This window comes from Bufo bufo, chromosome 1 (assembly GCF_905171765.1).
Source record: "Bufo bufo chromosome 1, aBufBuf1.1, whole genome shotgun sequence".
NCBI lineage: Eukaryota > Metazoa > Chordata > Amphibia > Anura > Bufonidae > Bufo > Bufo bufo.
Window position 1 is genome coordinate 417540056 of NC_053389.1, and position 23129 is coordinate 417563184.

A 23129-nucleotide genomic window follows, 5' to 3' on the forward strand; every position below is an offset into this window, starting at 1 on the left:
CCCCCCCCCACACACATTTCTAAAAATGATAAAACGGCAGGCTAGGCACCAATATGGCTCCTGACCTGGCACCATATTTTTTTTTTAACTCGTTTTATTGAACGAATCATCAGAAAGGTTCAAACATCAATATACATGAGGTTCAATAAAATATTCAAAAACATAAACAGTACCATATACATACCAAAAAGCAATAAATATGTTATGACAATTCCCATATGTAAAACATATACAGAGCAGTCATATCCGACAGGACACTTGCTTGCACTAGGTACATAATCACCTATCTCAATATAGCATTAAGATTATCTGAAAATCTAGGAGCTGAATACATACTTTGCATAGATGAACACCAGGGTCCCCATACTTTACTAAATTTCTGAGGACATCCTCCATTCTTGAATACAATGTTCTCATAGGATACTACATTATTTACGAGTACTTTCCATTGGATAAGGGAAGGTCGTCTATCACCCATCCAGCGAATCGCAATAGCCTTTCGTGCGAGAAATAATGTCTCTCTCAAGAGTATTCTGACATGGTGAGGGTTTACCTCTTCATCAAGTATACCAAACAGGCACACTTGAGGTGTTAATGCTATCGAAGGTTGTACAAGTATAGAAAGAAAGTTTGTGACGTCTGACTAAAAGGTTTGTATATACACGGACATTCCCATATAAAGGTGCCAGAAAGTCGCACCCTCCGCGTCACACCTATGTCATCTAGAATGTGACATTTTGCCTATTTTTTGCAGCCGGACGGGTGATCGATAACTTTGATGAATAATACATAGCTGTATAAATTTATTATTGATAGAATAAGGGGTAACCAATACCGGAAATTCCAGTAGATCATTAATTTCTTCATTAGTAATACCCGGTATTAGAGTTTCCCATTTGGATAGTACCAGTAGGGGGGCCTTATGCATTTTGGTACTCAGTAAGTGAGTGTAGAGGGCAGAGATAAATCCCTTGGGGCCTTGAGAGTGTATGACACCAATCAGTGGGTAATCAGAGATTTATATGGTGGTATCCCTAAAATGAGTGCTCATAGCATGTCGTAATTGAAGATACTTAAAAAACGTGGTTCTAGGTAGGTTATGACTTTCTTTTAGTTGTTCAAAAGTGCTGAATACATTGCTGGAATATAGGTCACCCAGGGCGATAATCCCATGATCCTTCCAGAACGGTTTATCTATCCCAGTATGTAGAGAGGGAAACATAGAATTTTCCCATAAAGGTATGTTAGGGGCCAATTCCGTGTAAGAATGCATCTTCTTGCCAGCTTCCCACACCTGACTGGCTAGTTTGTGTACGGGTAAGAGTTTTCGTCTAAATAGCTTCGGTTGTTCTAGCACTGGCCATAACGAGGAGATATCCAAAAACGCAGCCAGTTGCCTTTCTCCTTTAACTAGAACATTCCCTGGAGAAATCCATGATCGTAGTTGTCTCAATTGTCCCGCCAGATAATATAATTATAAATCAGGCAAGGACATACCTCCATTTCCTCTAGGGCGGCACAGTACGTCAATGGATAACTTAGGTCTATTATTGCCCCATATAAACGGAGACATTAGTGATTTATAGCGCTGGAATATCTTTTTGGGAACAATGAAGGGCGCATGCTCTAATACATATAACCATTTAGGTAGAATGATTAACTTAATCAAGTTTATTCGACCCGGGATGGATAATGGGAGACCACCCCACACCTTAAATTTGTCTGCACTATAGTTCAGGAGAGGCTGTATGTTGAGGGTGTGGAAGGAAGCCACGTCTTTGGTGATATGGATCCCTAAATACTTAAATTCAGAAACTATAGGTAATTCGGTACTAAGGAAGGATGAGGGTAAGGAGTATAACGGAAATAGAACAGATTTAGACCAATTTATCCTCAGACCGGAAAATTGACTAAACGTCTCAATAAGGTGAGTAGCACGAGGTAGTGTAGACTCCACCTCTGACAAACAGTACCATGTCGTCCGCGTATAGTCCCACTCTATCCTCTTGATCCCCGATAAATATTCCCTTGAATTGGTCGTCAGATCTAATACGAATGGCTAAAGGTTCAATCGCTAAAGCAAATAATAGTGGCGACAACGGGCATCCTTGCCTGGTGCCGCGGCCCAGATCAAAGTTCGCTGAGCACATACCGTACCATTCACCAGAATACCAGCTGAAGGTCGTTTATATAAAATTGATATCCACCTAACGAATGCGGGACCTATTCCAAAGCATTCCAAGGAGGCCAATAGGTATGGCCATTTCACTGAATCAAAGGCCTTGGCCGTATCCAAGGATGCCAGGGCCCACTTACTCTTCCACTGAAGGCCTATTTGGGTGACAACCTGTACTCTACGGATGTTATCTGTTGTGGACCTACCAGGCAAGAATCCGGATTGATCCGGATGAATAAGGTTCAAAATAACCTCATTCAACCGCCGTGCCAATATCTTAGCTAAGATCTTATAGTCTAGATTTAATAATGATATAGGCCTATATGACCCACAATCAACCGGATCCTTGCCTGGTTTGAGGAGTATCACAATGGTAGCTTCATACAATGAAGGCGGTAGGGCACCTTTCGAAAAGGAGTCATGATACATTTGCAATAAGGGAGGAGCCAATTGGTCAGCATATCTAGAATATATTTCTAGGGGAAGCCCATCCGGGCCAGGGGATTTCCCATTCGCCAAAGATTTAATGGCCTCTAATATCTCCTGATCCGTTATTGGGCCCTCCAGGGATTGAGCCATCTCCTGTGATAGCTTGGGGTATTCCAACTCCTGCAGGTAAGTATTAACTGCCTCCCTAGTGTAATCTACTCAGGCCTCATAAAGGTCTTGATAAAATTCCCGAAAACGGTGAGCTATGGCCTCCGGGTCCACTACTATGGTGCCTGATTCTGGTGAACAATATGTGCCAGCAACTTACTAGACTGGTTGCCTAGTTCAAAGTAAGATTGTTTGGTAAAAAACATTTTGCGCTGGGCTTTTTCCTGTAATAAAGTAAGGTATCGTCTCCCAATTTGTAACCACCTCTACCTATTCTGGGATGATGGATCCGCAACATACAGCCTCTCCATCTCAGCACATTCCTCCGCTAGGTCTTTTTCCTGCTTAGCAGAGTTACGTTTAATAAAGGAAATGGAAGATCTCAAGCACCCTCTCAGATATGCTTTCAACGTCTCCCACACCACAGACCTATCATCATAAGCGGTATGTTCAGACAAAAACACAGATAATTGGTCTGGGATGCAGTCCGAAAGGCGGGAACAACGTAAGCCAGAAGGGGTGCACCCTCATAGAACGCCCTGTGCCCCTAACATTCATCAATAGGGATAGTAGGATAGGGTTATGGTCTGATACCCCCCTGGGACTAAATTCCACCTGATAGGAGAGTGAACACACTGTGGATCCACCAAAGATATAGTCAATGCGGGATAAGGAATTATGACTAGCTGATTGACATGAGTAAGCCCTTTCATCAGGGTGCTTATGGCGCCACAAATCCACCCAGCCCACTTCAGTCATTAATCTGGACAATGGTGATGCCAATGAAGTACTTCCTTGTGGCTGATCCTCCCCAAGAAACCTATCAAATAGGGGGTGTAGGGTCATATTAAAATCCCCCATACATATAACCCGCGCTGAGGGGAAAGTAGCTGCGAAACATATCGCTTGATGTATTACTTGAAGGGAGGAAGGAGGAGGGACATAAATTCCCAGTATAACATATAATGTGCAATTAATATATGCTGCCACAAAAATATACCTTCCCGCATTGTCTATCTGTAGTTTCTCCACCTCCCATCTTAGGGACTTGTGAACCACAAGAGAAACTCCCCTGGCCAGGTTAGAGTAGCATGAGTGGCGAGACCATTGGACCCAAGGTTTACATAACCTCCTAGTCTTGTCAGGGAGTAAGTGGGTTTCTTGTAAGCGCAAGATGTGAGGGTTAAACTGACCGATCACTGAGAACACCATGGTACGCTTCCTAACACTCCCAAGGCCCCTGACATTCCATGACATCAACCTTATGTATATCTCTCCCCACACTCTATTACATGCGGCCCCCTCCGATCATACAACTCTGTACCCTTTACATAATATGATAGTACATAGGTAGGTATGCAATGGTAGTTAAGAACCAAGAACAACCAAACATTTAACAGTGGTTCGTTAAAGGACATTGGAAAAGCAGATCTAGCGCCAGGTATCCGGGTATCACATGTATGCAGCGCGATACTCAGTGGTAGGTCATGCGTGGCACAACAGTGTACGGGGTGTGCTAATGGTCAACTTAACCCTTCGCACTGAAACAGACTTAAGTAGCCCACTGAAAACTCGTGCCCTAACTTTGTGGTATGTAAATACACTTATCTGAGAGGATAACCCCCTCGCCCTCATACCGGCAATTACATTTCTGCCCTTCCATAGCAGTAAGACTGCGGGTTACCATCGGTTGCTCTTATCATATATGCCGCTTTACATCATCTAGTGCAAGGTAACATCATCGTGCATCAGTGTAATTCTATGGGATGCACGCCAGGTCCCAATCAACAAAATCAGATGATACAACAAAACATGGGTGGCATCACACTGAGGTAGATAAGGCCCACACTTGGCGTAACATATTTCAGTAAGTCCCCTGCGAACTTCAGGACGAGAGAAAAAAAAAAAAAAAAAAGGGGGAGAGGGGGGGAGAGAAAAAGAAGGGGAGCCCCCCTTTAAGAAAAGGGTATTAACATCTGAGGATTGCAGCAAATGTTTATCTCGGGGATCTCGCTGGAGGCGGCTTACCCTCCAACCAGGCCGCGGCTTCTGCAGGAGTGTTGAAGAACTTGATGGACTCTCAGTCCACTAGCCGTAGCCTGGCTGGGTAGGCCATGGAGTATGGAAAGTTCAAGTCCCGGAGACGTCTCTTGATCACTGAGAATGTCGCTCTGCGCTTCTGAAGCTCGGCGGAGAAACCTGGAAAGAGCATGATATTCGCATTTTAAAAGCGAGCTCTTGCTTGCGACGAGCCAGCTGTAATATGAGGTCTCGGTCTGCAGACGTTAGTAGTCGCGCCAACAATGGCCGCGGTGGTGCTCCAGGAGGCAACGGTTTGGCCGGTACCCGGTGTGCCCTCTCAACAATAAAAGCAGAAGAGAAGGTGGCATCAGGGAAGGTGGCTCGCAGCCATGTTGACACAAAATAGCATGGGTTATTACCCTCTGCACGTTCAGGCAGTCCCACTATGCGCAGGTTGTTGAGACGCCTGCGATTTTCGTAATCGTCGCACTTCTGCTGCCAATAATCCACCTTCTTTTCCAGATCAGCCAAGCGAGCTGGTAGTGGATACACCTGGTCCTCCACCGTAGACACACGGTTTTCCACCTCTGCAATGCGGTCACGCATGTTCTGCATGTCGTGTCTCAGGAGACCAATATCAATCTTCACCTCCTCCATCTTGCCTGAAAGAGAGGAGCGGCAGGTAGCTATCGCCTGGAGTAGCTGGTCGGTCACCTGTTTAATGGAGGGCTCGGTGTCCGGTGCATTTTCCTCGCTAGGAGCAGGAGATACACTCCTGGAGGTCGCGGCATGCGCGCGCGGCCCAGAGCCAGCGCCATCTTGGGAGTCAGAGCGGGCAAACTCTCTGAGTTTCTCAGCCGCCGATAGTGCCTTATTACGTGCAATTCAGGTTCAGCGGGAACGTCCCGGTCTTCTCTCCTCCGTGGATGGTATGATTGCGGTTGGTACGTTCAGGATAACGGCAAAGTTAGGGCTACAGTGACGGAGTTCGGTTTAAACACGACCGTCCATCTTCCCTGGCACCATATTTAAAGACCTGACATTCAACATACATGTATGATGGAGGACGCTAAGCAGTTAAAGAGACTAGCATATAAAAAGTTATAAAAAAATAAAAAGAAAAAAAACAAAACAACAACAACAACAACAACAGAGAGAGACAGAGCAAGAGAGAACAAAAATGAAAATGGGACAGAACAAGAGAAAGACAACGAGAGTGAAAGCTATCCATTCACCTTGTGTTGGAAATTAAATATAACCCAGAAACCAGACTACAGCAAGTAAAAGTCACAATACATAATCGGAAAGGAGCTCATCCATTAGTAAAGATTCTGCATTCTATTTGTCAATTTTCATTATATAGAAAATAATCCATTAACCATTAATGCACTGTATCAAACTCAATAAATTAGGGTACTAAACACTTTCACCTACTATTCAGCTTTACAGTATATGCCTGGGCACAGGAGCGCCAATTCAGAGAAGCTGCCGTCACATGCAAAGCATAGTACTGCCCCAGGATTCAGTGAAAATGTGACAAACCATGGGAGAGGCAAATGATACAAAACAAATATCTATACTTTTTAGGTGTAGAAAAAGACCTAAATGTAAGACAGCTAGGAAGTTGCACTACAATCTGTGATTTCTCCCTGCTCATGCCAGGTCTAAAATTGTGAGTGCGGAGTGGAAGGGGACAGGCCAGTAGGCCCGTTTCATTTATCATTTTCTACACCTGTTTTAGGCATAGAAAAAGGTCTAAGGCTACGTCTACACGACGACATTTGTCGCGCGACATTTTGTTGCACTAGTCGCGCGACAATTTTTATAATGGCAGTCTATGGTGTCGCACTGCAACATACTGCGACGCAACAGTCAAAGAAAATCTATTCGAGATGGATTTTTCTGCGACTGTTAGGGCACAACTACACTGCAGCATTTGTAGCGCAACATTTTGTTGCACTAATGTCGTGCAACAATTTTTATAATGGCAGTCTACGGTGTCGCACTGCAACATGCGGCGACGTAACAGTCGCAGAAAAATCCATCTCGAATAGATTTTCTTTGACTGTTGCGTCGCAGTATGTTGCAGTGCGACACCATAGACTGCCATTATAAAAATTGTTGCACGACATTAGTGCAACAAAATGTTGCGCTACAAATGCTGCAGTGTAGTTGTGCCCTATCTGTCGTCGTGTAGACGTAGCCTAAATGTAAGACAACTAGGAAGTTGCCCCTCAATCTGCGACTTCTCCCTGCTCATGCCAGGTCTAAAATTGTGGGCATAGTGTGGAAGGGGACGGGCTAGAAGAACAGTCTCATTTACCATTTTCTACATCTGTTTTATGCATAGAAAATGTCTAAATGTAAGGGCTCATGCACACGCGAACGTATGTTCTTTCTGTGTCCATTTATTAATTTTTTTTTTGCAGACCGTATATGGAACCATTAATTTCAATGGGTCCGCAAAAAACAAACAAACGGAAGTTACTCCGTGTCCATTCTGTTTCCGTATATCCGTTCAACAAAAAAAAATAGAACATGTCCTATTATTGTCCGCATTACAGACAAGGATAGTACTGTTCTATCAGGGGCTAGCTGCTTTGTTTCGCAAAATATGGAATGCACATGGACGTCATCTGTATTTTTTGCGGACCACAAAATACATACGGTCGTGTACATGAGGCCTAAGACAGCTAGGAAGCTGTCTTACATTTAGAACTGGCCGAGGATCCGCCCAAGTTATGAAGAGGCTGCCGCCTCCTCAAAACTCTGGCTTATCCACTGCCAGCTATGGGCCTTTATTAAGACCAGCGTCTAAAACACCAGTCTTAATAAATGTACCCTAAGGTTTCTATGTCCCCTGTTTGAAGGGTACTGTAGTCGAGCATGTGCACTGATGCTCCAGTCAGACTATGGAACTGAAGAGAGCCAAGTACAGAAACAAAAAGGAGTCCTTTATCATGACTGGCAGAAAACTGGCACTGCCCACAGCCCCCTTTTTGAAAGTGGAAGGGGCGGTGCAGAAATATAGGTGCAATAGTATAATAAATAAATAATATCTTAGTTTGTTGACTTTGAATGCTAGCATTCTATTTACAGTACCATGTTAAAATCAGTGAGCTCTTTGGAACGACCCATTGTGTCACAAATGTTAGTAAAGGCAGACTGCATGGCTAGGGGCTGGATTTTATACACCTGTGGCAATGGGACTTTATGAAACACAGCTGTGTCCCAATACTTTTATTCATATAGTACATGTTGTCATGTTAGGACAACTCCTAAGACTCTAGTTACATGTTGAAATCTAACAGCATGGTTGTAATGTGCAAACATGGGACTACCTCCTAACACATGATCAGTGAACAGACAACTTCTACTTGAAGAGTTATTAAACGTATTGTAAGTGCGTTGAACGATAAAAACTTACCTGAGGCATTTCAAAGTCAGTATCTTCCAGACTTAGGCCTAAATGTGTGTTCTTGTTCTCCAAGGACCTTCTAACCAGCTTCTCCTTTTTAGTATGGAGAAAAGTATACATACACTGAAGATTACCGATTTACAAGAAAAGATAAGGGGCCCACAGGAACTCCACCTGGAGGACGATTCCCATACAGATCCTGAAGAGAAAGTGACAAAATGGGTAATATAAGAATCCTGTTTCAGTGTGCAGAGTAGTAGTAGTAACAACCACCACCAAACAACAGTATCTTCTAACAAGTGTGAGAATTCTTCGTGAATTATCAGTCTGTGCTCTGTTCCTTTGGTTACACCACATAACTGACTCTCCAAATGATAAATCGTCTTCTGTATGGACTGAAAGCTGGAAGGTACAGAACAGATGCTGATAATTAAAGGGCTACGCCAGTTTAGATTTTTTCCATTTATTTGTTTATATAATAGGAAATCAGACAATTTCCTAATATACACGTACTTAAGATTCTGCATACAAACCTGTCATATATCAGGCAGTTGACCCCTATATGCAGTAGAATGGTATAGCCATGTATCAGCGTGCAATGTATCCATGGCCTTAGTGAAACATGGCATCCAGTCATGTGACACTCTTCACGTACATGTCCTGGGTTAGCACACACATGTGAAAAGTAAATAGGACTAGTGGTGGAATCATTATTTTATTGTGGTCATTATGGCAACTACACTACTGTGTGCATTTCCATGGCTGACTGCCTCGAAGAGATGTTGTAAAATGGCTGCCTGTATCTAGGTGAGGTTGTCAAGTTGTTAATAAAGTTTAGTGTGCTGTCCACATCTGCATGTACTTGTCCATTTTCACAATGGGGCCCCACAGAAATTGTGAGATGCACACGACTGGTATCTGAATTTTGCGGATCCACAGTTTGCAGACCGTAAAATACATATGGTCGCGTGCATGAGGCAAAATATATAGAAGCCATTCTTTTTCTGTTTATTTTCATAGCTTAACAATTGCATTTGTATTTATTCCTAGGCCATGAAGGACAGCGATTAGCTGCAACGCTATCCTCTTCACTTTCACTACGTCGCAATGTACAGTAGAGCAGCACTGAGATGCTACACTCTATCGCGATACAACACAAGTTACCCTGTAGTCCCAGCCTACAGGGGTTGTTAGGCAGCCATGAATAAAAACTAAATAAACTCACTTTTACGCGGCTTTCCCCATCCCTACATGTTAGTTTAGTTGACAAAAGTGGCATTTTGCATGTCTCACTGCACCCGCGACTCACTTTTTAGTTTCCAACTGTGAGGTGGAGCCTGCTGTTTCACCACGAAAAACTAAGCCCCAACGTCCCCTTCTTCACTTCTCTTCTATCCAAAATCACGCCTAGCTGCTGTATATGTGCCTGCAGCATGACTTGGTGACTGGGTGACCCAAATGGCGAGGGAGGCTGCTCTCGGGCATACAGGGTTGAGTCAACATGTCTCCAAATCAAACGACCTACAAAACGTCAGGGAACACGTGACAGTGTTCCAAATCAGCAGACTGCTGCATCTTTCTAAGATGCAGTATATTAGTCAGAGAAATTTCCCCAAACTGTGGCTCACCAGTTCTACTTTAATATTACTACTGTATTTTTTTGGCCTACAAGACACTCCTGACCATAAGACGCACACCCATTTAGACAAAGGAAATAGGAAAAAATTCCCTTGTGGTCTAAGAAAGTGGAGAGATAAAATCTGTTAACTTTGGTGGTCTAGGGTAGTGCTTCTTCTCTTAGCGTTATAAGGCCTCATGCACACAGCGATTGTTGGCCGGTGTCCGTATTGCAGCCCGCAAACAGAAATGGGTCTGCAACCTAGTAGGTGCGGTGTGGAATGGAGGCACGGAGGCACTATGGACCATCAGATGTGGATTGGGGACACTATTCAAGTGAATGGGTCCACATACGGTGGGCACATGGTTGGTGCCCGTGCATTGAGGATTTAAATTTGCTGTCCGCAGCATGAACATAGGCCAACAAATTGCCCGTGTGCATGAGGCCTAAGGTGGAATACAGGGTTATAATTTTATGAAACCGTAACTTAGGTAGAAGTGGGGTTTCAGACCTGTGGTCTTGGGTATATATCCAAAACAAACAATATATTATGTAACATCTCGCAAATGTTTTTCCATTTTAAAAATGTGTGCTATTCTAGTGTGGGGGTTTACATGCCTCCCCAGGCTCCAGCACGGTGTTATGTCAGAAGGCTGAATGCAATACAGATCAGTGGCACGCAGGGAGAACAAGAGAAAACTGAATATAAAGTACACATTCAGCATCTCCTGCTGCCCTGCACTGATCATTGCCAAGGCCTGGGAGGGAAAGCTGTGCACCCGTGAATAGCGCAGCACAGGGGTGTAGCTATAGGGGGAAGCAGCCGCTTGGGGCCCAAACTCAGAAGGGGCCCACCCAGGAGGAGGACTAAAAGATTTTTGCCAGGGCCCCCTCAATAGTATTATACATTAAATTTATATAAAGTGACACTGCAGGAAACGGACGGAGTGGCTGATGGGCCTCGTCCGAGAGCGCAAAAAATTAGTTGTGGGGCCCAGCCATTTCTAGTTACGCCACTGGCGCACAGCTCTCTGTATGATCACCCCATTTGTGCCAAAAAAAAGGTCTGAATGGAGCCTTACAGGGGGGTGATCAGGGAGTCTATATGGGGTGATCACCACCCTGTCATTGATCACCCCCCTGTAAGGCTCTATTCAGACATCTGTATGTGTATTGCGGATCCGATCCATGTATCCGTAAAAAACATACGGATGTCTGAATGGAGCCTTACAGGGGGGTGATCAATGACAGGGGGGGTGATCAGGGAGTCTATATGGGGTGATCACCCCCCTGTCATTGATCACCCCCCTGTCATGCTCCATTCAGACGTCCGTATGTGTTTTGCCTATCCGATCCATGGATCCGTAAAAAACATACGGACGTCTGAATGGAGCCTTACAGGGGGGTGATCAATGACAGGGGGGTGATCAGGGAGTCTATATGGGGTGATCAGGGGTTAATAAGTGACAGGGGGGGGGGTGTAGTGTAGTGTAGTGTGGTGCTACTTATTACAGAGCTGCCTGTGTCCTCTGGTGGTCGATCCAAGCAAAAGGGACCACCAGAGGACCAGGTAGCAGGTATATTAGACGCTGTTATCAAAACAGCGTCTAATATACCTGTTAGGGGTTAAAAAATTGCATCTACAGCCTGCCAGCGAACGATCGCCGCTGGCAGGCTGTAGATCCACTCGCTTACCTGCAGTTCCTGTGAACGCACGCGCCTGTGTGCGCGCGTTCAGAGGAAATCTCGCGTCTCACGAGATGACGCACGGATGCGTCCAGGAGGAATGAATCGACCGCAGCCAGGACGCATCCGTGCGTTAGGCGGTCGTAAAGGAGTTAAGAAGGCACCGGTGCTCCTGTGGGCACTGATCCCTTCTCGCAGCTTACCAAGCACAGCGCCGTACATTGTATAGTGGCTGTACTTGGTATCGCGCTCAGCCCATTCATTTCTACGGGGCAGAGCTGCACATAGGACACGTGACCGACGACCGCATTGTCACTTGCATAGGGAAAGCTGCGAGATAGCCGTGATGCTCACAGGGCCCCGGATGTTAGACCCCCACTGATCAGATACTGATGACCTATCTTGAAAGAAAATGTCTGAGAACCCCTTTAACTTATCTGCTATCCACAGGATAGGGGATAACTGTTAGATCATTGGGGGTCTTACCGCTGGGACTGATCACAAGAACGGGGGACCCTTACCCCCTGCAATAAATGGAGCGGCTGGTAATTCCGGAAATAGCCGAGTGCTGTACCTCAGCTATCACTGGAACTCCCATAGAAATGAATAGAGCGGCCGCAAGTGTTCCCGAATAGCCCCTCCATTCATTTCAGGGGGGCTCCAAGGGCTACGAGGCCCCGTTCTCGTGAGCGGTAAGACCTCCATCAATCTAATAGTTATCCCCTATCCTACGCCTTTAAGGAAAGAACACAATCACTGTTTCTGAGCAACAGCATTTGCATAATAGTATGGGGTTTTCCAGGCTTTTTTTTTTTATTCAGCTTCCTTTGACTCCTGGAGAATAAGATTTACAATACAAGTTTAACAAAGCATCGTTGCCACCGCCTACTGATGTGCACATCGCTGTATATGAACATTGCGGTGAGGTTTCATACACCCTACCTGTATCTGTGCAGGAACTTATATACAGTGTATATGTACGGTAAACAGATTCCAAAGCCCTCTTTAGGCTCCATTCACACGTCAGCAAATGGGTCCGCAATTTTGCGGAACGGGTGCGGACCCATTCATACGCTATGGGGACGGAATGGATGCGGACAGCACAGCATTTGCGGAGCGCGGCCCCGATCTTCCGGTCCGCAGCTCCACAAAAGAAAGAACATGTCCTATTCTTGTCCGCAGCTGCGGACAAGAATAGGCATTTCTATCGGGGGTGTCGGCCGGGTGTGTTGCGGATCCGCAATTTGCGGGTCTGCAACACACCACGGACGTGTGAATGGACCCTAATTCTCAATGAATGAAAAAGTCTGAAAAACCTCAAAAGGCTTGTCTCACTTGCAAAGATAGAATTCATCCTGTAGAGAAAGTTACTACAAGGCACTTCCTAATGTATTGTGATTGTCCATATTGCCTCATTCATTTTTCCTGCTCGTTTCTAGCCAGCAAAGAAGGCAACACAAGTGCATTACTCATCCTTTCTGCACAGAATTTCTGAAATGTAAGGCTAGTCATACACATAAAACATCTCCCTTAACCGAGCATGCATGTTAAAGGGACACTACCATTCATTTTTTCCCCTCACATATTAACCCCTCCCCAAACTAGCAATTTTTAGTTTCTGTGTTTTCAGTTTTTATTCCCTGCCTTCCCAGAGTTATAACTTTTTTATTTTTCACATAGCCATATGAAGGCTTGTTTTTTTTTGAGGGATAAGGTGGTACTTTCTAAAGGCACCATTTAGTATTACATATGATGTAGTAGGAAAAAATTCCAAATGCGGTGGAATTGAAAAAAAAAAAAAAAAAAAATAACAATTCCACCACATTTTGTATGGTGATTCCTCTGGGTCAGTGCAATTACAGCGATATCACATTTATCTAGTTCTCCTTTTGTTTCATAACCTTTTTTATATCTGTCTATGGGGCTCTTTTTGTGGGGCAGCTTTTATTGATACCATTTTGGAGTTTGCATGACTTTTTGATCACTTAAATGTTTAGCCATTTAGATTTTTGTTTTCCATTACGGCATTCACCGAAATAGACAAATACATTTACATTTAAAAGTATGGGCATTTTGGGATTCAGTCATGTCTATGATCTTTATTTTTCGGATGAATGCCTGTTAGCGACCATCTTGCAGTGTAACTGTGAAATACTGCCGCCGATTGCCCGATGAACAAGCAAGCTCGCTCATCAGGCAGTTGGGATTTTTAAGCATGCTTAATTATTTTTTGCAAACAGCAGATCGCACGGTCTAATCACGATCTGCTGCCGGTAAGCAACTATACAGCATGGGGAGAAGCCATGGCATAGCGATCACTTCTCCCTATGCTGCGGAGGAGATCACTGCATGTAATAACACTGGTCTCCTCCGCTAGAGAGCAGGTGATTGCTGGGAAGGAACACTTCCCGTCCTGACAATCGTCTGCCACATCGAGCTGTCTAATGCCGCCTTAGGGCTCATGCACATGACCGCGCCGTGTTTGGCAGTTCGCAATTTGTGGAATGGAACGGGCTGCCCATAATAGAAATGCCTATTCTTGTCTGCATTGAAGTGAATGAGTCGGATGCGTACCCAATCAACGTTCGTGTGAATGAGCACTTAAGCCTGTCAAGAGAACAATGGAGCTGTCATACTGTTATTGGAAATTCTAAATCTACTACTATGCTAGCAGAAAACATCTTCCCTTCACAACAGTAAACTAACAATGGATAAACGTCTGATAGAAGCGGGTCTTTGAGGTGGGACACACATCTATCTCCGCAATGATGATCACCGACCCCCTTTAACAGCCTCGCTGGGTGGAGTAGTGCAGTGTCAGAATACTGATGACCTATCTTTAGGGTCATTAATATGATTGTTTAACATGCATGCATGTAATTACAACTCATTGTCCCACCACTATAATCAAGACGGCGTGCAGTTAAACAGTGAAGAGGAGGCACTCAGACACGCACTGCAACGCCTGATCGGTGGGTGGTACTGGGAGTCGGACCCCCGCTGATCTGATATTGAGGATAAGTCACGGCACAACCCCTTTAATGTCCGAGGATCCAACCAAAAAACTAATGGAGATGAGGCACACATCTTTTCCATCCACTTCTATGCGAGTTGCAGAAATAGTGGGGGTCATTTGAAGCCTATACCAGTTTTTGGCGTAACAAAGTTACAAACCTCGTTTTGTAACTTTTTATATACCCGCGCAACAAAATTTTGTCGCACAAGAATTTTCTTACTGTCCTTGCCTCCTGGCAGCAGCGGGGTCATGGCAGGGATATTGGCACCGGCAAATTTACTAATATTTACGCCTGGAAAAAGGGGAGTGAAAAGTACTCCAGTACTCCAGGGCTAGATAGAGTAGTTTTCACTCCAAGCACACAGACTGCCAGGCAGGGGCGGACTGACCGGTCGGGCACTTCGGACATGGTCCGAGGGCCCAGCCGGGATGGGGGCCCGCCGCAGAATAACATTATGTGTTAATGTTATGCCCAGCACCCCGATTCCGAATGTTATGCTGGCCTGGTAATGGCAGCGGGGCCCGGTGCAGTCACTGTATTCTATTACACCGGGCCCCGCTCACTGTAATACTAATATTCATATGTGAACAACTTGAAATCCTCTGCGATCCTCTCCCTCTCTGTACTCACAAACTCAGTAGCAGGCCGGGCGGCAGCGCAACTCTTCCTGTGTCCCGCCCTGTATGTCCATATATGGAGTCAGTGCTTGTGTATTCTAATTAAGCCTGTATTTCAGAAAAGTTTCTGCTGGGATTCAAACCCATGACCTTCTGTATCAGAGGCAAAGCACCTAACCACACGGCCATAAGAGAAGCATTGACACTGACTGAAAAAAATATGAGACTTCTACTGTTATAGCTGGCTAAGTGTACATCTATACACATGACTGCTGCCCTAACACACCCAGCACTGCTATATCTCTATATGACAGCTGTCCCAGCACACTCAGCTCTGCTATATCTCTATATATGATAGCTTTCCACGCACACCCAGCTCTGCTACATCTAATACACATGACAGCTGCACCAGCGCACTCAGCTCTACTATATCTCTATATATGACAGCTGCCCAAGCAAACCCAGCTCTGCTACATCTATACACATGACAGCTGCCCAAACACACCCAGCTCTGCTACATCTATACACATGACAGCTGCCCCAGCTCACTCAGCTCTGCTATATCTCTATATATCTATTGTATAGCAATACTTAGAGATATATAGATGTAGCAGAGCTGGGTGTGCTGGGGCAGCTGTCATATATAGAGATATAGTAGAGCTGAGTGTGCTGGTGCAGCTGTCATGTGTATTATATATAGCAGAGCTGAGTGTGCTGGGACAGCTGTCATATAGAGATATAGTAGTGTTGGGTGTGTTTGGGCAGCTGTCATGTGTATAGATGTAGCAGAGCTGGGTTTCCTGGGGCAGCTGTCATATATAGAGATATAGTAGAGCTGAGTGTGCTGGTGCAGCTGTCATGTGTATTAGATGTAGCAGAGCTGGGTGTGCTGGGGCAGCTATCATATATAGAGATATAGGAGAGCTGAGTGTGCTTGGACAGCTGTCATATAGAGATATAGCAGTGCTGGGTGTGTTAGGGCACAGTCATGTGTATAGATGTACACTTAGCCAGCTATTATGTCAATGCAGCTCTTATGGCCATGTGGTTAGGTGCTTTGCCTGTGATACAGAAGGTCATGGGTTCGAATCCCAGCAGAAACTTTTCTGAAATACAAGCACTGACTCCATATATGGACATACAGGGCGGGACACAGGAAGAGGCTGCATCGCATCGCTGACATGGAGGTAAGTAGAAGTGTTTTTTTTAATACCCGACTGTTACTGCCATGGGGGGAGCGGGAGGCACTTAATACTGGCACATGGGGGGGAGGGGGGTTGGCACCTGATACTGGCACATGGGGAGGGGAAGGAGAGAGGCACCTGATACTAGCACATGGGGGGGGGGGGGGGGGGGGGGTTGGGTTGGCACCTGATACTGGCACATGGGGGGGGGAGAGAGGCACCTGATACTGGCACATGGGGGGGGGTTTGGCACTATGATACTGGCACATGGGGATGGGAAGGAGAGAGGCACTTGATACTGGCACATGATGGGGGGGGCATCTATGGGGACACTTACTGGCACATTATTGGGGGGCATTATGGGGGACACTAGGCCGGCAGCCTATCAGAGGCCGGACACTGAGGGCATCTACTGGGGCACTATATATGGGGCATTTTATACTGGTACATTATGAGGAAGGATCGCTTTTGTCCTTGATCCGAAACATGTAGACTGGAGTGTAACTGGCTTTTAATCTGCACTGAAAAATAAAGGTAACATTTTAATCGAGCTGGACTTTTCTCTCTCCTTTACTTAAGTTACGCTGTGGTTCCCGGCATGGTCCGTGCTTGGTGCAACAGGGTTTGAGCACGCCTACATTTTTTCTTTTTGCCATTATGGGGGGAGAGGAGCACTATGGGGGAATTTACTGGGGGCACTATATAGGGGTATTTTATACTGGGACATTATGGAGGCACTATGGGGACATTAGCTCAACTGGGGGCATTACAAGGGGGTATTTTTTGCACTGTCACATTAAAAGGAGAATTATTTCTACTAGGGGGGGGGGGGGCATAATGGTGGGCTTTATTACTCCCCCATGGTATGACCCCCTAGTAGCAGCACCAGCCTCTCCCTGCTCTGCTATCCCTCTGCTCCTTCTCCAAATCCTTATTATGAAATCTTTCTCATTAGGATGAAACACAACATCAGCTCCACCGAGCCCCCGGCCAAACTGTTAGTGGTGTCCGAGATCCCCAAGGGCCAATCCAAGTAACTAAGTTTTCATATGAAATATGTTTATGTTATACACATATAGCCTACACTGTGCCACACAATATACAGTATACCTCTACACTGTGCCCCACAATATACAGTATACCGCTACACTGTGTAGTCTGTTCTATAAGCACCATTGTTTTGTGGTGGTGGACAGAAAATAATCTGGAAGTACCCCTCCCGAGACCAGGCTCTGACTGCTAGGAATGGGGCCTGCCATTTTCTACCGCACCGAGTGACACCAGCCCTAGCAACGCCACTGGCTCCGCCTGCTTCATTCATAAAGTGGGAGGAGCAGGCGCGTGACGTCAGTGAGTTGCGCTGCCTCCCGGCCTGCTACTGAGTTTGTGAGTACAGAGAGCTCAGAGGGAGAGGATCGCAGAGGATTTCAAGTTGTTCACATATGAATATTAGTATTACAGTGAGCGGGGCCCGGTGTAATAGAATACAGTGACTGCACCGGGCCCCGCTGCCATTACAACACCAGATGCTGGCTCCCAGACCTTGTATTGGGGATCATTCACTCACAGGGACACTGTTATGGGGGGGATCTGTGGATGACACATATATAGCATAAGGTGCTATATATGTGTCACCCACAGAGCCCCCCCCCCACAACAGTGCCATCCACAGAGCCCCCCCCCCCACAACAGTGCCATCCACAGAGCCCCCCCCCCCACAACAGTGCCATCCACAGAGCCCCCCCCCCCCACAACAGTGCCATCCACAGACCCCCCCCCCCATAACAGTGCCATCCACAGAGCCCCCCCCCCCACAACAGTGCCATCCACAGAGCCCCCCCCCACAACAGTGCCATCCACAGAGCCCCCCCCCACAACAGTGCCATCCACAGAGCCCCCCCCCACACAACAGTGCCATCCACAGAGCCCCCCCCCACACAACAGTGCCATCCACAGAGCCCCCCCCCACACAACAGTGCCATCCACAGAGCCCCCCCCCCACAACAGTGCCATCCACAGAGCCCCCCCCCCACAACAGTGCCATCCACAGAGCCCCCCCCCACAACAGTGCCATCCACAGAGCCCCCCCCCACAACAGTGCCATCCACAGAGCCCCCCCCCCACAACAGTGCCATCCACAGAGCCCCCCCACAACAGTGCCATCCACAGAGCCCCCCCCACAACAGTGCCATCCACAGAGCCCCCCCCCCCCCCCCACGACAGTGCCGTCCACAGAGCCCCCCCCACAACAGTGGAACAAGTACAAGGTGGGTGGGGGGATGATCTGTGGGGTTGCCCAGACGGCTAGGCCCTTCACAATAGTTATTAACCCCTTTCAGCAGTCCCCCATTCACTGAAGGGGGGACTGCTGAAAGGGATTAATAACTACTGTGAAGGGCCTCCCCCCTTTCACAGTAGTTATGCCCAGATATGTGCCCCCTTCACAGTAGTTATGCCCACACTGCTTCTAACAGAGGCTCACTAATGGACGCTGAGATTAGATCACCCCATACGAAAGCATTGAATCAATGCTTTCCTATGGGGAAAAATCTGACCCTGGAGGTCATCATGCAGGGTGTGAGGACGTCCAGCGTCAGATACCAGACCAAAGGTCTGTTTTAATCCAGGAAGCCCTCAGGTGGCTGCCAGCCACTAGAGGCTGACTTATTGCTGGAACGTAAACAATGCAGCTTCTCTAGAACATTGCAGCTCGATTTGCAAAAGGGACACTGTACCCAGACCACGTCAATGAGCTGAAGTGGTCTGGGTGCCTTTTGTGTCACTTTAACTTTGAAATCTTATTAAAGATTGTGTAGGGTGTGGCTGGAGGCGGGACAAGGGTAGGGCTTTCAGCAGAACATGGGTGGGGCCTGTAAGGGGGCCCTTGATTTATTTTGCCCGGGGGCCCTGAGGGTTCTCAGTCCGCCCCTGCTGCCAGGTGTGCCTATTTTATGATGAGGCCAGTTGCCTTGTCACAATTTAAGCTTTTCATCCAGCAGCGCAGGGTCTCCGTAAAAAAAAGCTGGTCTTTGATAAATAACCACCATTGAGTGCTGCCAAATGTCGCGACTGTGCTGCGTTTTTGGTGCAGCAAAAAACGCATGTGGTTTTTGCAACAACATACCGTACCTGCTTTTACAGTGCATTTTTTTTTTCAGCAACGGGAAGAAACACCGGACTGGCATTGCAAGAGCGCACGGCGTCATTGGTTGCTATGACGCCATGCGCTCCTGCAATGTCAGTCCGGTATCTCAAGAACGTCTGCATGAGGCTTTAGAGAGGTTGTCCGCTTTTTTTTTTTTTATTGATGACCTATCCTCAGGATGGGGGGGGGGGGGGCACAACTCCTGGCACTCCTGTTAATCAGCTGTTTGAAGAGAAAGCAGCGCTTGTACGAGCAGTACCTTCTCTTCATTGTTTACATGTTCACTGTCACAACTGAAGTGCCGATCAGGTGTAATTACTTCTCTCCCGTCCACTTCTATGGGACGGCTCCTTCATATTTACTTGAACAAGGAGCACAGTCCCATTGAAGTGAATTGGGACAGTGGAGCTGTAATTACACTGCTCACCTCTGCAGTTGCAATAGCAAGCAGGTAAACAGAACAGAGAAGGCAGCGCTTGTATGAGCACTGCTTTCTCTTCAACCAGCTGATCAGCAGGAGTGGCAGGAGTCAGGCCCCCACCGATCTGATATTAATGACCTATCCTGAGGATAAGGGTCCATTCACACGTCCGCAGTGTATTGCAGAACCACAAATTGCGGATCCGCAATACACCCGGCCGGCACCCTCATAGAACGGCCTATTCTTATCCGCAATTGCGGACAAGAAAAGGACATGTTCTATTTTTTTTCCGGAGCCGTGGACCGGAAGTTCGGGGGCGCGCTCCAGAAATGAGGATGCAGACAGCACACTGTGTGTTGTCCGCATTCATTCCTGCCCCATAGAGAATGAATGGGTCCGCACCCGTTCCGCAATTTGCGGAACGGGGCTGACAGATTCAGGGACATGTGTGAATGGACCCTAAATCGCTGATATTAAAAATTACCTTAATGTAACTATTTTGTAATGTAATTCAGTTTTGCTTTGTGTTTTTCCTTTTCTGGAAGAAAATGTACCATAAAGCCTCATGTACACAACCACATTTTTTTTCCACATCCGATCCGCATTTTTTGCAGATTAGATCCAGAATCATTCATTTGAATAGAGCCGCAAGAAACGTGGACATCACACCGTGTGCTGTCTGCATCTATATGGCTGTTCTGCAATAAAATAGAATAGTCATTTTGATATGGACCTGGAAATTGCGAGATGCACACAAACAGTATGGCCCCTTTCACACGAGAGAGTATTCCGCGCGGATGCGATGCGGGAGGTGAACGCATTGCACCCGCACTGAATACTGACTCATTCATTTCTATGGGGCTGTGCACACGAGCGGTGATTTTCACGCATCACTTGTGCGTTGCGTGAAAATCGCAGCATGCTCCTCTTTGTGCGTTTTTCACGCAACGCAGGCCCCATAGAAGTGAATGGGGTTGCGTGAAAATCGCAAGCATCCGCAAGCAAGTGCGGATGCGGTGCGATTTTCACGCATGGTTGCTAGGTGACAGTCTATAAACTGTATTATTTTCCCTTATAACATGGTTATAAGGGAAAATAATAGCATTCTGAATACAGAATGCATAGTAGGTGATCAATTGAGGGTTAAAAAAAAAATAAAAAAAATTAACTCACCTTCTCCTCTTGTTCGCGTAGCTCCCGGTCTCTTCTTTACTTCTCAAAAGATGAACTATCGGCTAGGACCTGTGGTGACGTCAGATCACATGCTCCATCACCACAGTGATGGACCATGTGATTGGAGCATGTGATCTGACGTCACCACAGGTCCTAGCCGATAGTTCATCTTTTGAGAAGTAAAGAAGAGACCGGGAGCTACGCGAACAAGAGGAGAAGGTGAGTTAATTTTTATTTTTATTTTTTTTAACCCTCAATTGATCACCTACTATGCATTCTGTATTCAGAATGCTATTATTTTCCCTTATAACCATGTTATAAGGGAAAATAATAAAATCTACACAACACCTAACCCAAGCCCGAACTTCTGTGAAGAAGTTCGGGTTTGAGTACCAAACATTCGTGATTTTTCTCACGCGAGTGCAAAACGCATTACAATGTTTTGCACTCGCGCGGAAAAATCGCGGGTGTTCCCGCAACGCACCCGCACCTTTTCCCGCAACGCCCGTGTGAAAGAGGCCTATGTGTATTTTGAGAATCTGCAGTCTGTGGACCGCAAAATACATACGGTCATGTGCATGAGGCCTAAATGCTGGTATGTTGTGAAAACCACATGCGCATTTTTTTAATTGCACCAAAAATGCAGCACAGCCACGACATGAGGCAGCACCCATACAGTTTTTGTTGCTCTGACCTATAACCCCTGCAACAGGTAAACCCATCTTCAGGGTGAATTCGTGCACAGCAGAACTGCTGCAACTGTCCAATTCATCTCCGGCTTGTAGAAATCTAGTTTATGCTAACACTGAAGTCCATAAGCAAAACTAGTCTACAGAAGGTGACATGCTGTGAATTTCAAAATAACAGGACAATTTGCACATGGAAGAAAAAAGCAAAGTGCACAGGGGAGGACTGGGAACTAGGGCTGCAGTAAACCATTATTTTAGAAATAGAGTATACTACCGATTATTTTTTACAATTAATCAAGTAATCTAATATGACAAAATGAATTAATAGGCTGTTTTCCTTTATAAAAACTCAGACCCCCTGGCAACAGCCCCCGACATCCTTTGTTACCCCCCCCCCCCCCCCCCCCCCCAATGCGATCAGCCCTAGTGTATCCGTTCCCCACAGTGCCATCAGCTCCACGTTCCCCACAGTGCCATCAGCTCCACTATCCCCACAGTGCCATCAGCTCCACTATCCCCACAGTGCCATCAGCTCCACTATCCCCACAGTGCCATCAGCTCCACTATCCCCACAGTGCCATCAGCTCCACTATCCCCACAGTGCCATCAGCTCCACTATCCCCACAGTGCCATCAGCTCCACTATCCCCACAGTGCCATCAGCTCCACTATCCCCACAGTGCCATCAGCTCCACTATCCCCACAGTGCCATCAGCTCCACTATCCCCACAGTGCCATCAGCTCCACTATCCCCACAGTGCCATCAGCTCCACTATCCCCACAGTGCCATCAGCTCCACTATCCCCACAGTGCCATCAGCTCCACTATCCCCACAGTGCCATCAGCTCCACTATCCCCACAGTGCCATCAGCTCCACTATCCCCACAGTGCCATCAGCTCCACTATCCCCACAGTGCCATCAGCTCCACTATCCCCACAGTGCCATCAGCTCCACTATCCCCACAGTGCCATCAGCTCCACTATCCCCACAGTGCCATCAGCTCCACTATCCCCACAGTGCCATCAGCTCCACTATCCCCACAGTGCCATCAGCTCCACTATCCCCACAGTGCCATCAGCTCCACTATCCCCACAGTGCCATCAGCTCCACTATCCCCACAGTGCCATCAGCTCCACTATCCCCACAGTGCCATCAGCTCCACTATCCCCACAGTGCCATCAGCTCCACTATCCCCACAGTGCCATCAGCTCCACTATCCCCACAGTGCCATCAGCTCCACTATCCCCACAGTGCCATCAGCTCCACTATCCCCACAGTGCCATCAGCTCCACTATCCCCACAGTGCCATCAGCTCCACTATCCCCACAGTGCCATCAGCTCCACTATCCCCACAGTGCCATCAGCT

At 46.7% G+C, this 23129-nt stretch overlaps 1 protein-coding gene across 1 annotated transcript in view; it reads right to left on the reverse strand.

The window, feature by feature from the left end:
• CREBRF (CREB3 regulatory factor) overlaps positions 1-23129 on the reverse strand; it is a 59480-nt gene that overhangs the window by 25575 nt on the left and 10776 nt on the right. The window contains exon 2 of the mRNA XM_040415690.1: positions 8223-8412. Within this exon, the coding sequence (XP_040271624.1) occupies positions 8223-8333 (111 nt within the window). The 5' untranslated portion in view covers positions 8334-8412. The remainder of the gene's footprint in view (positions 1-8222; positions 8413-23129) is intronic.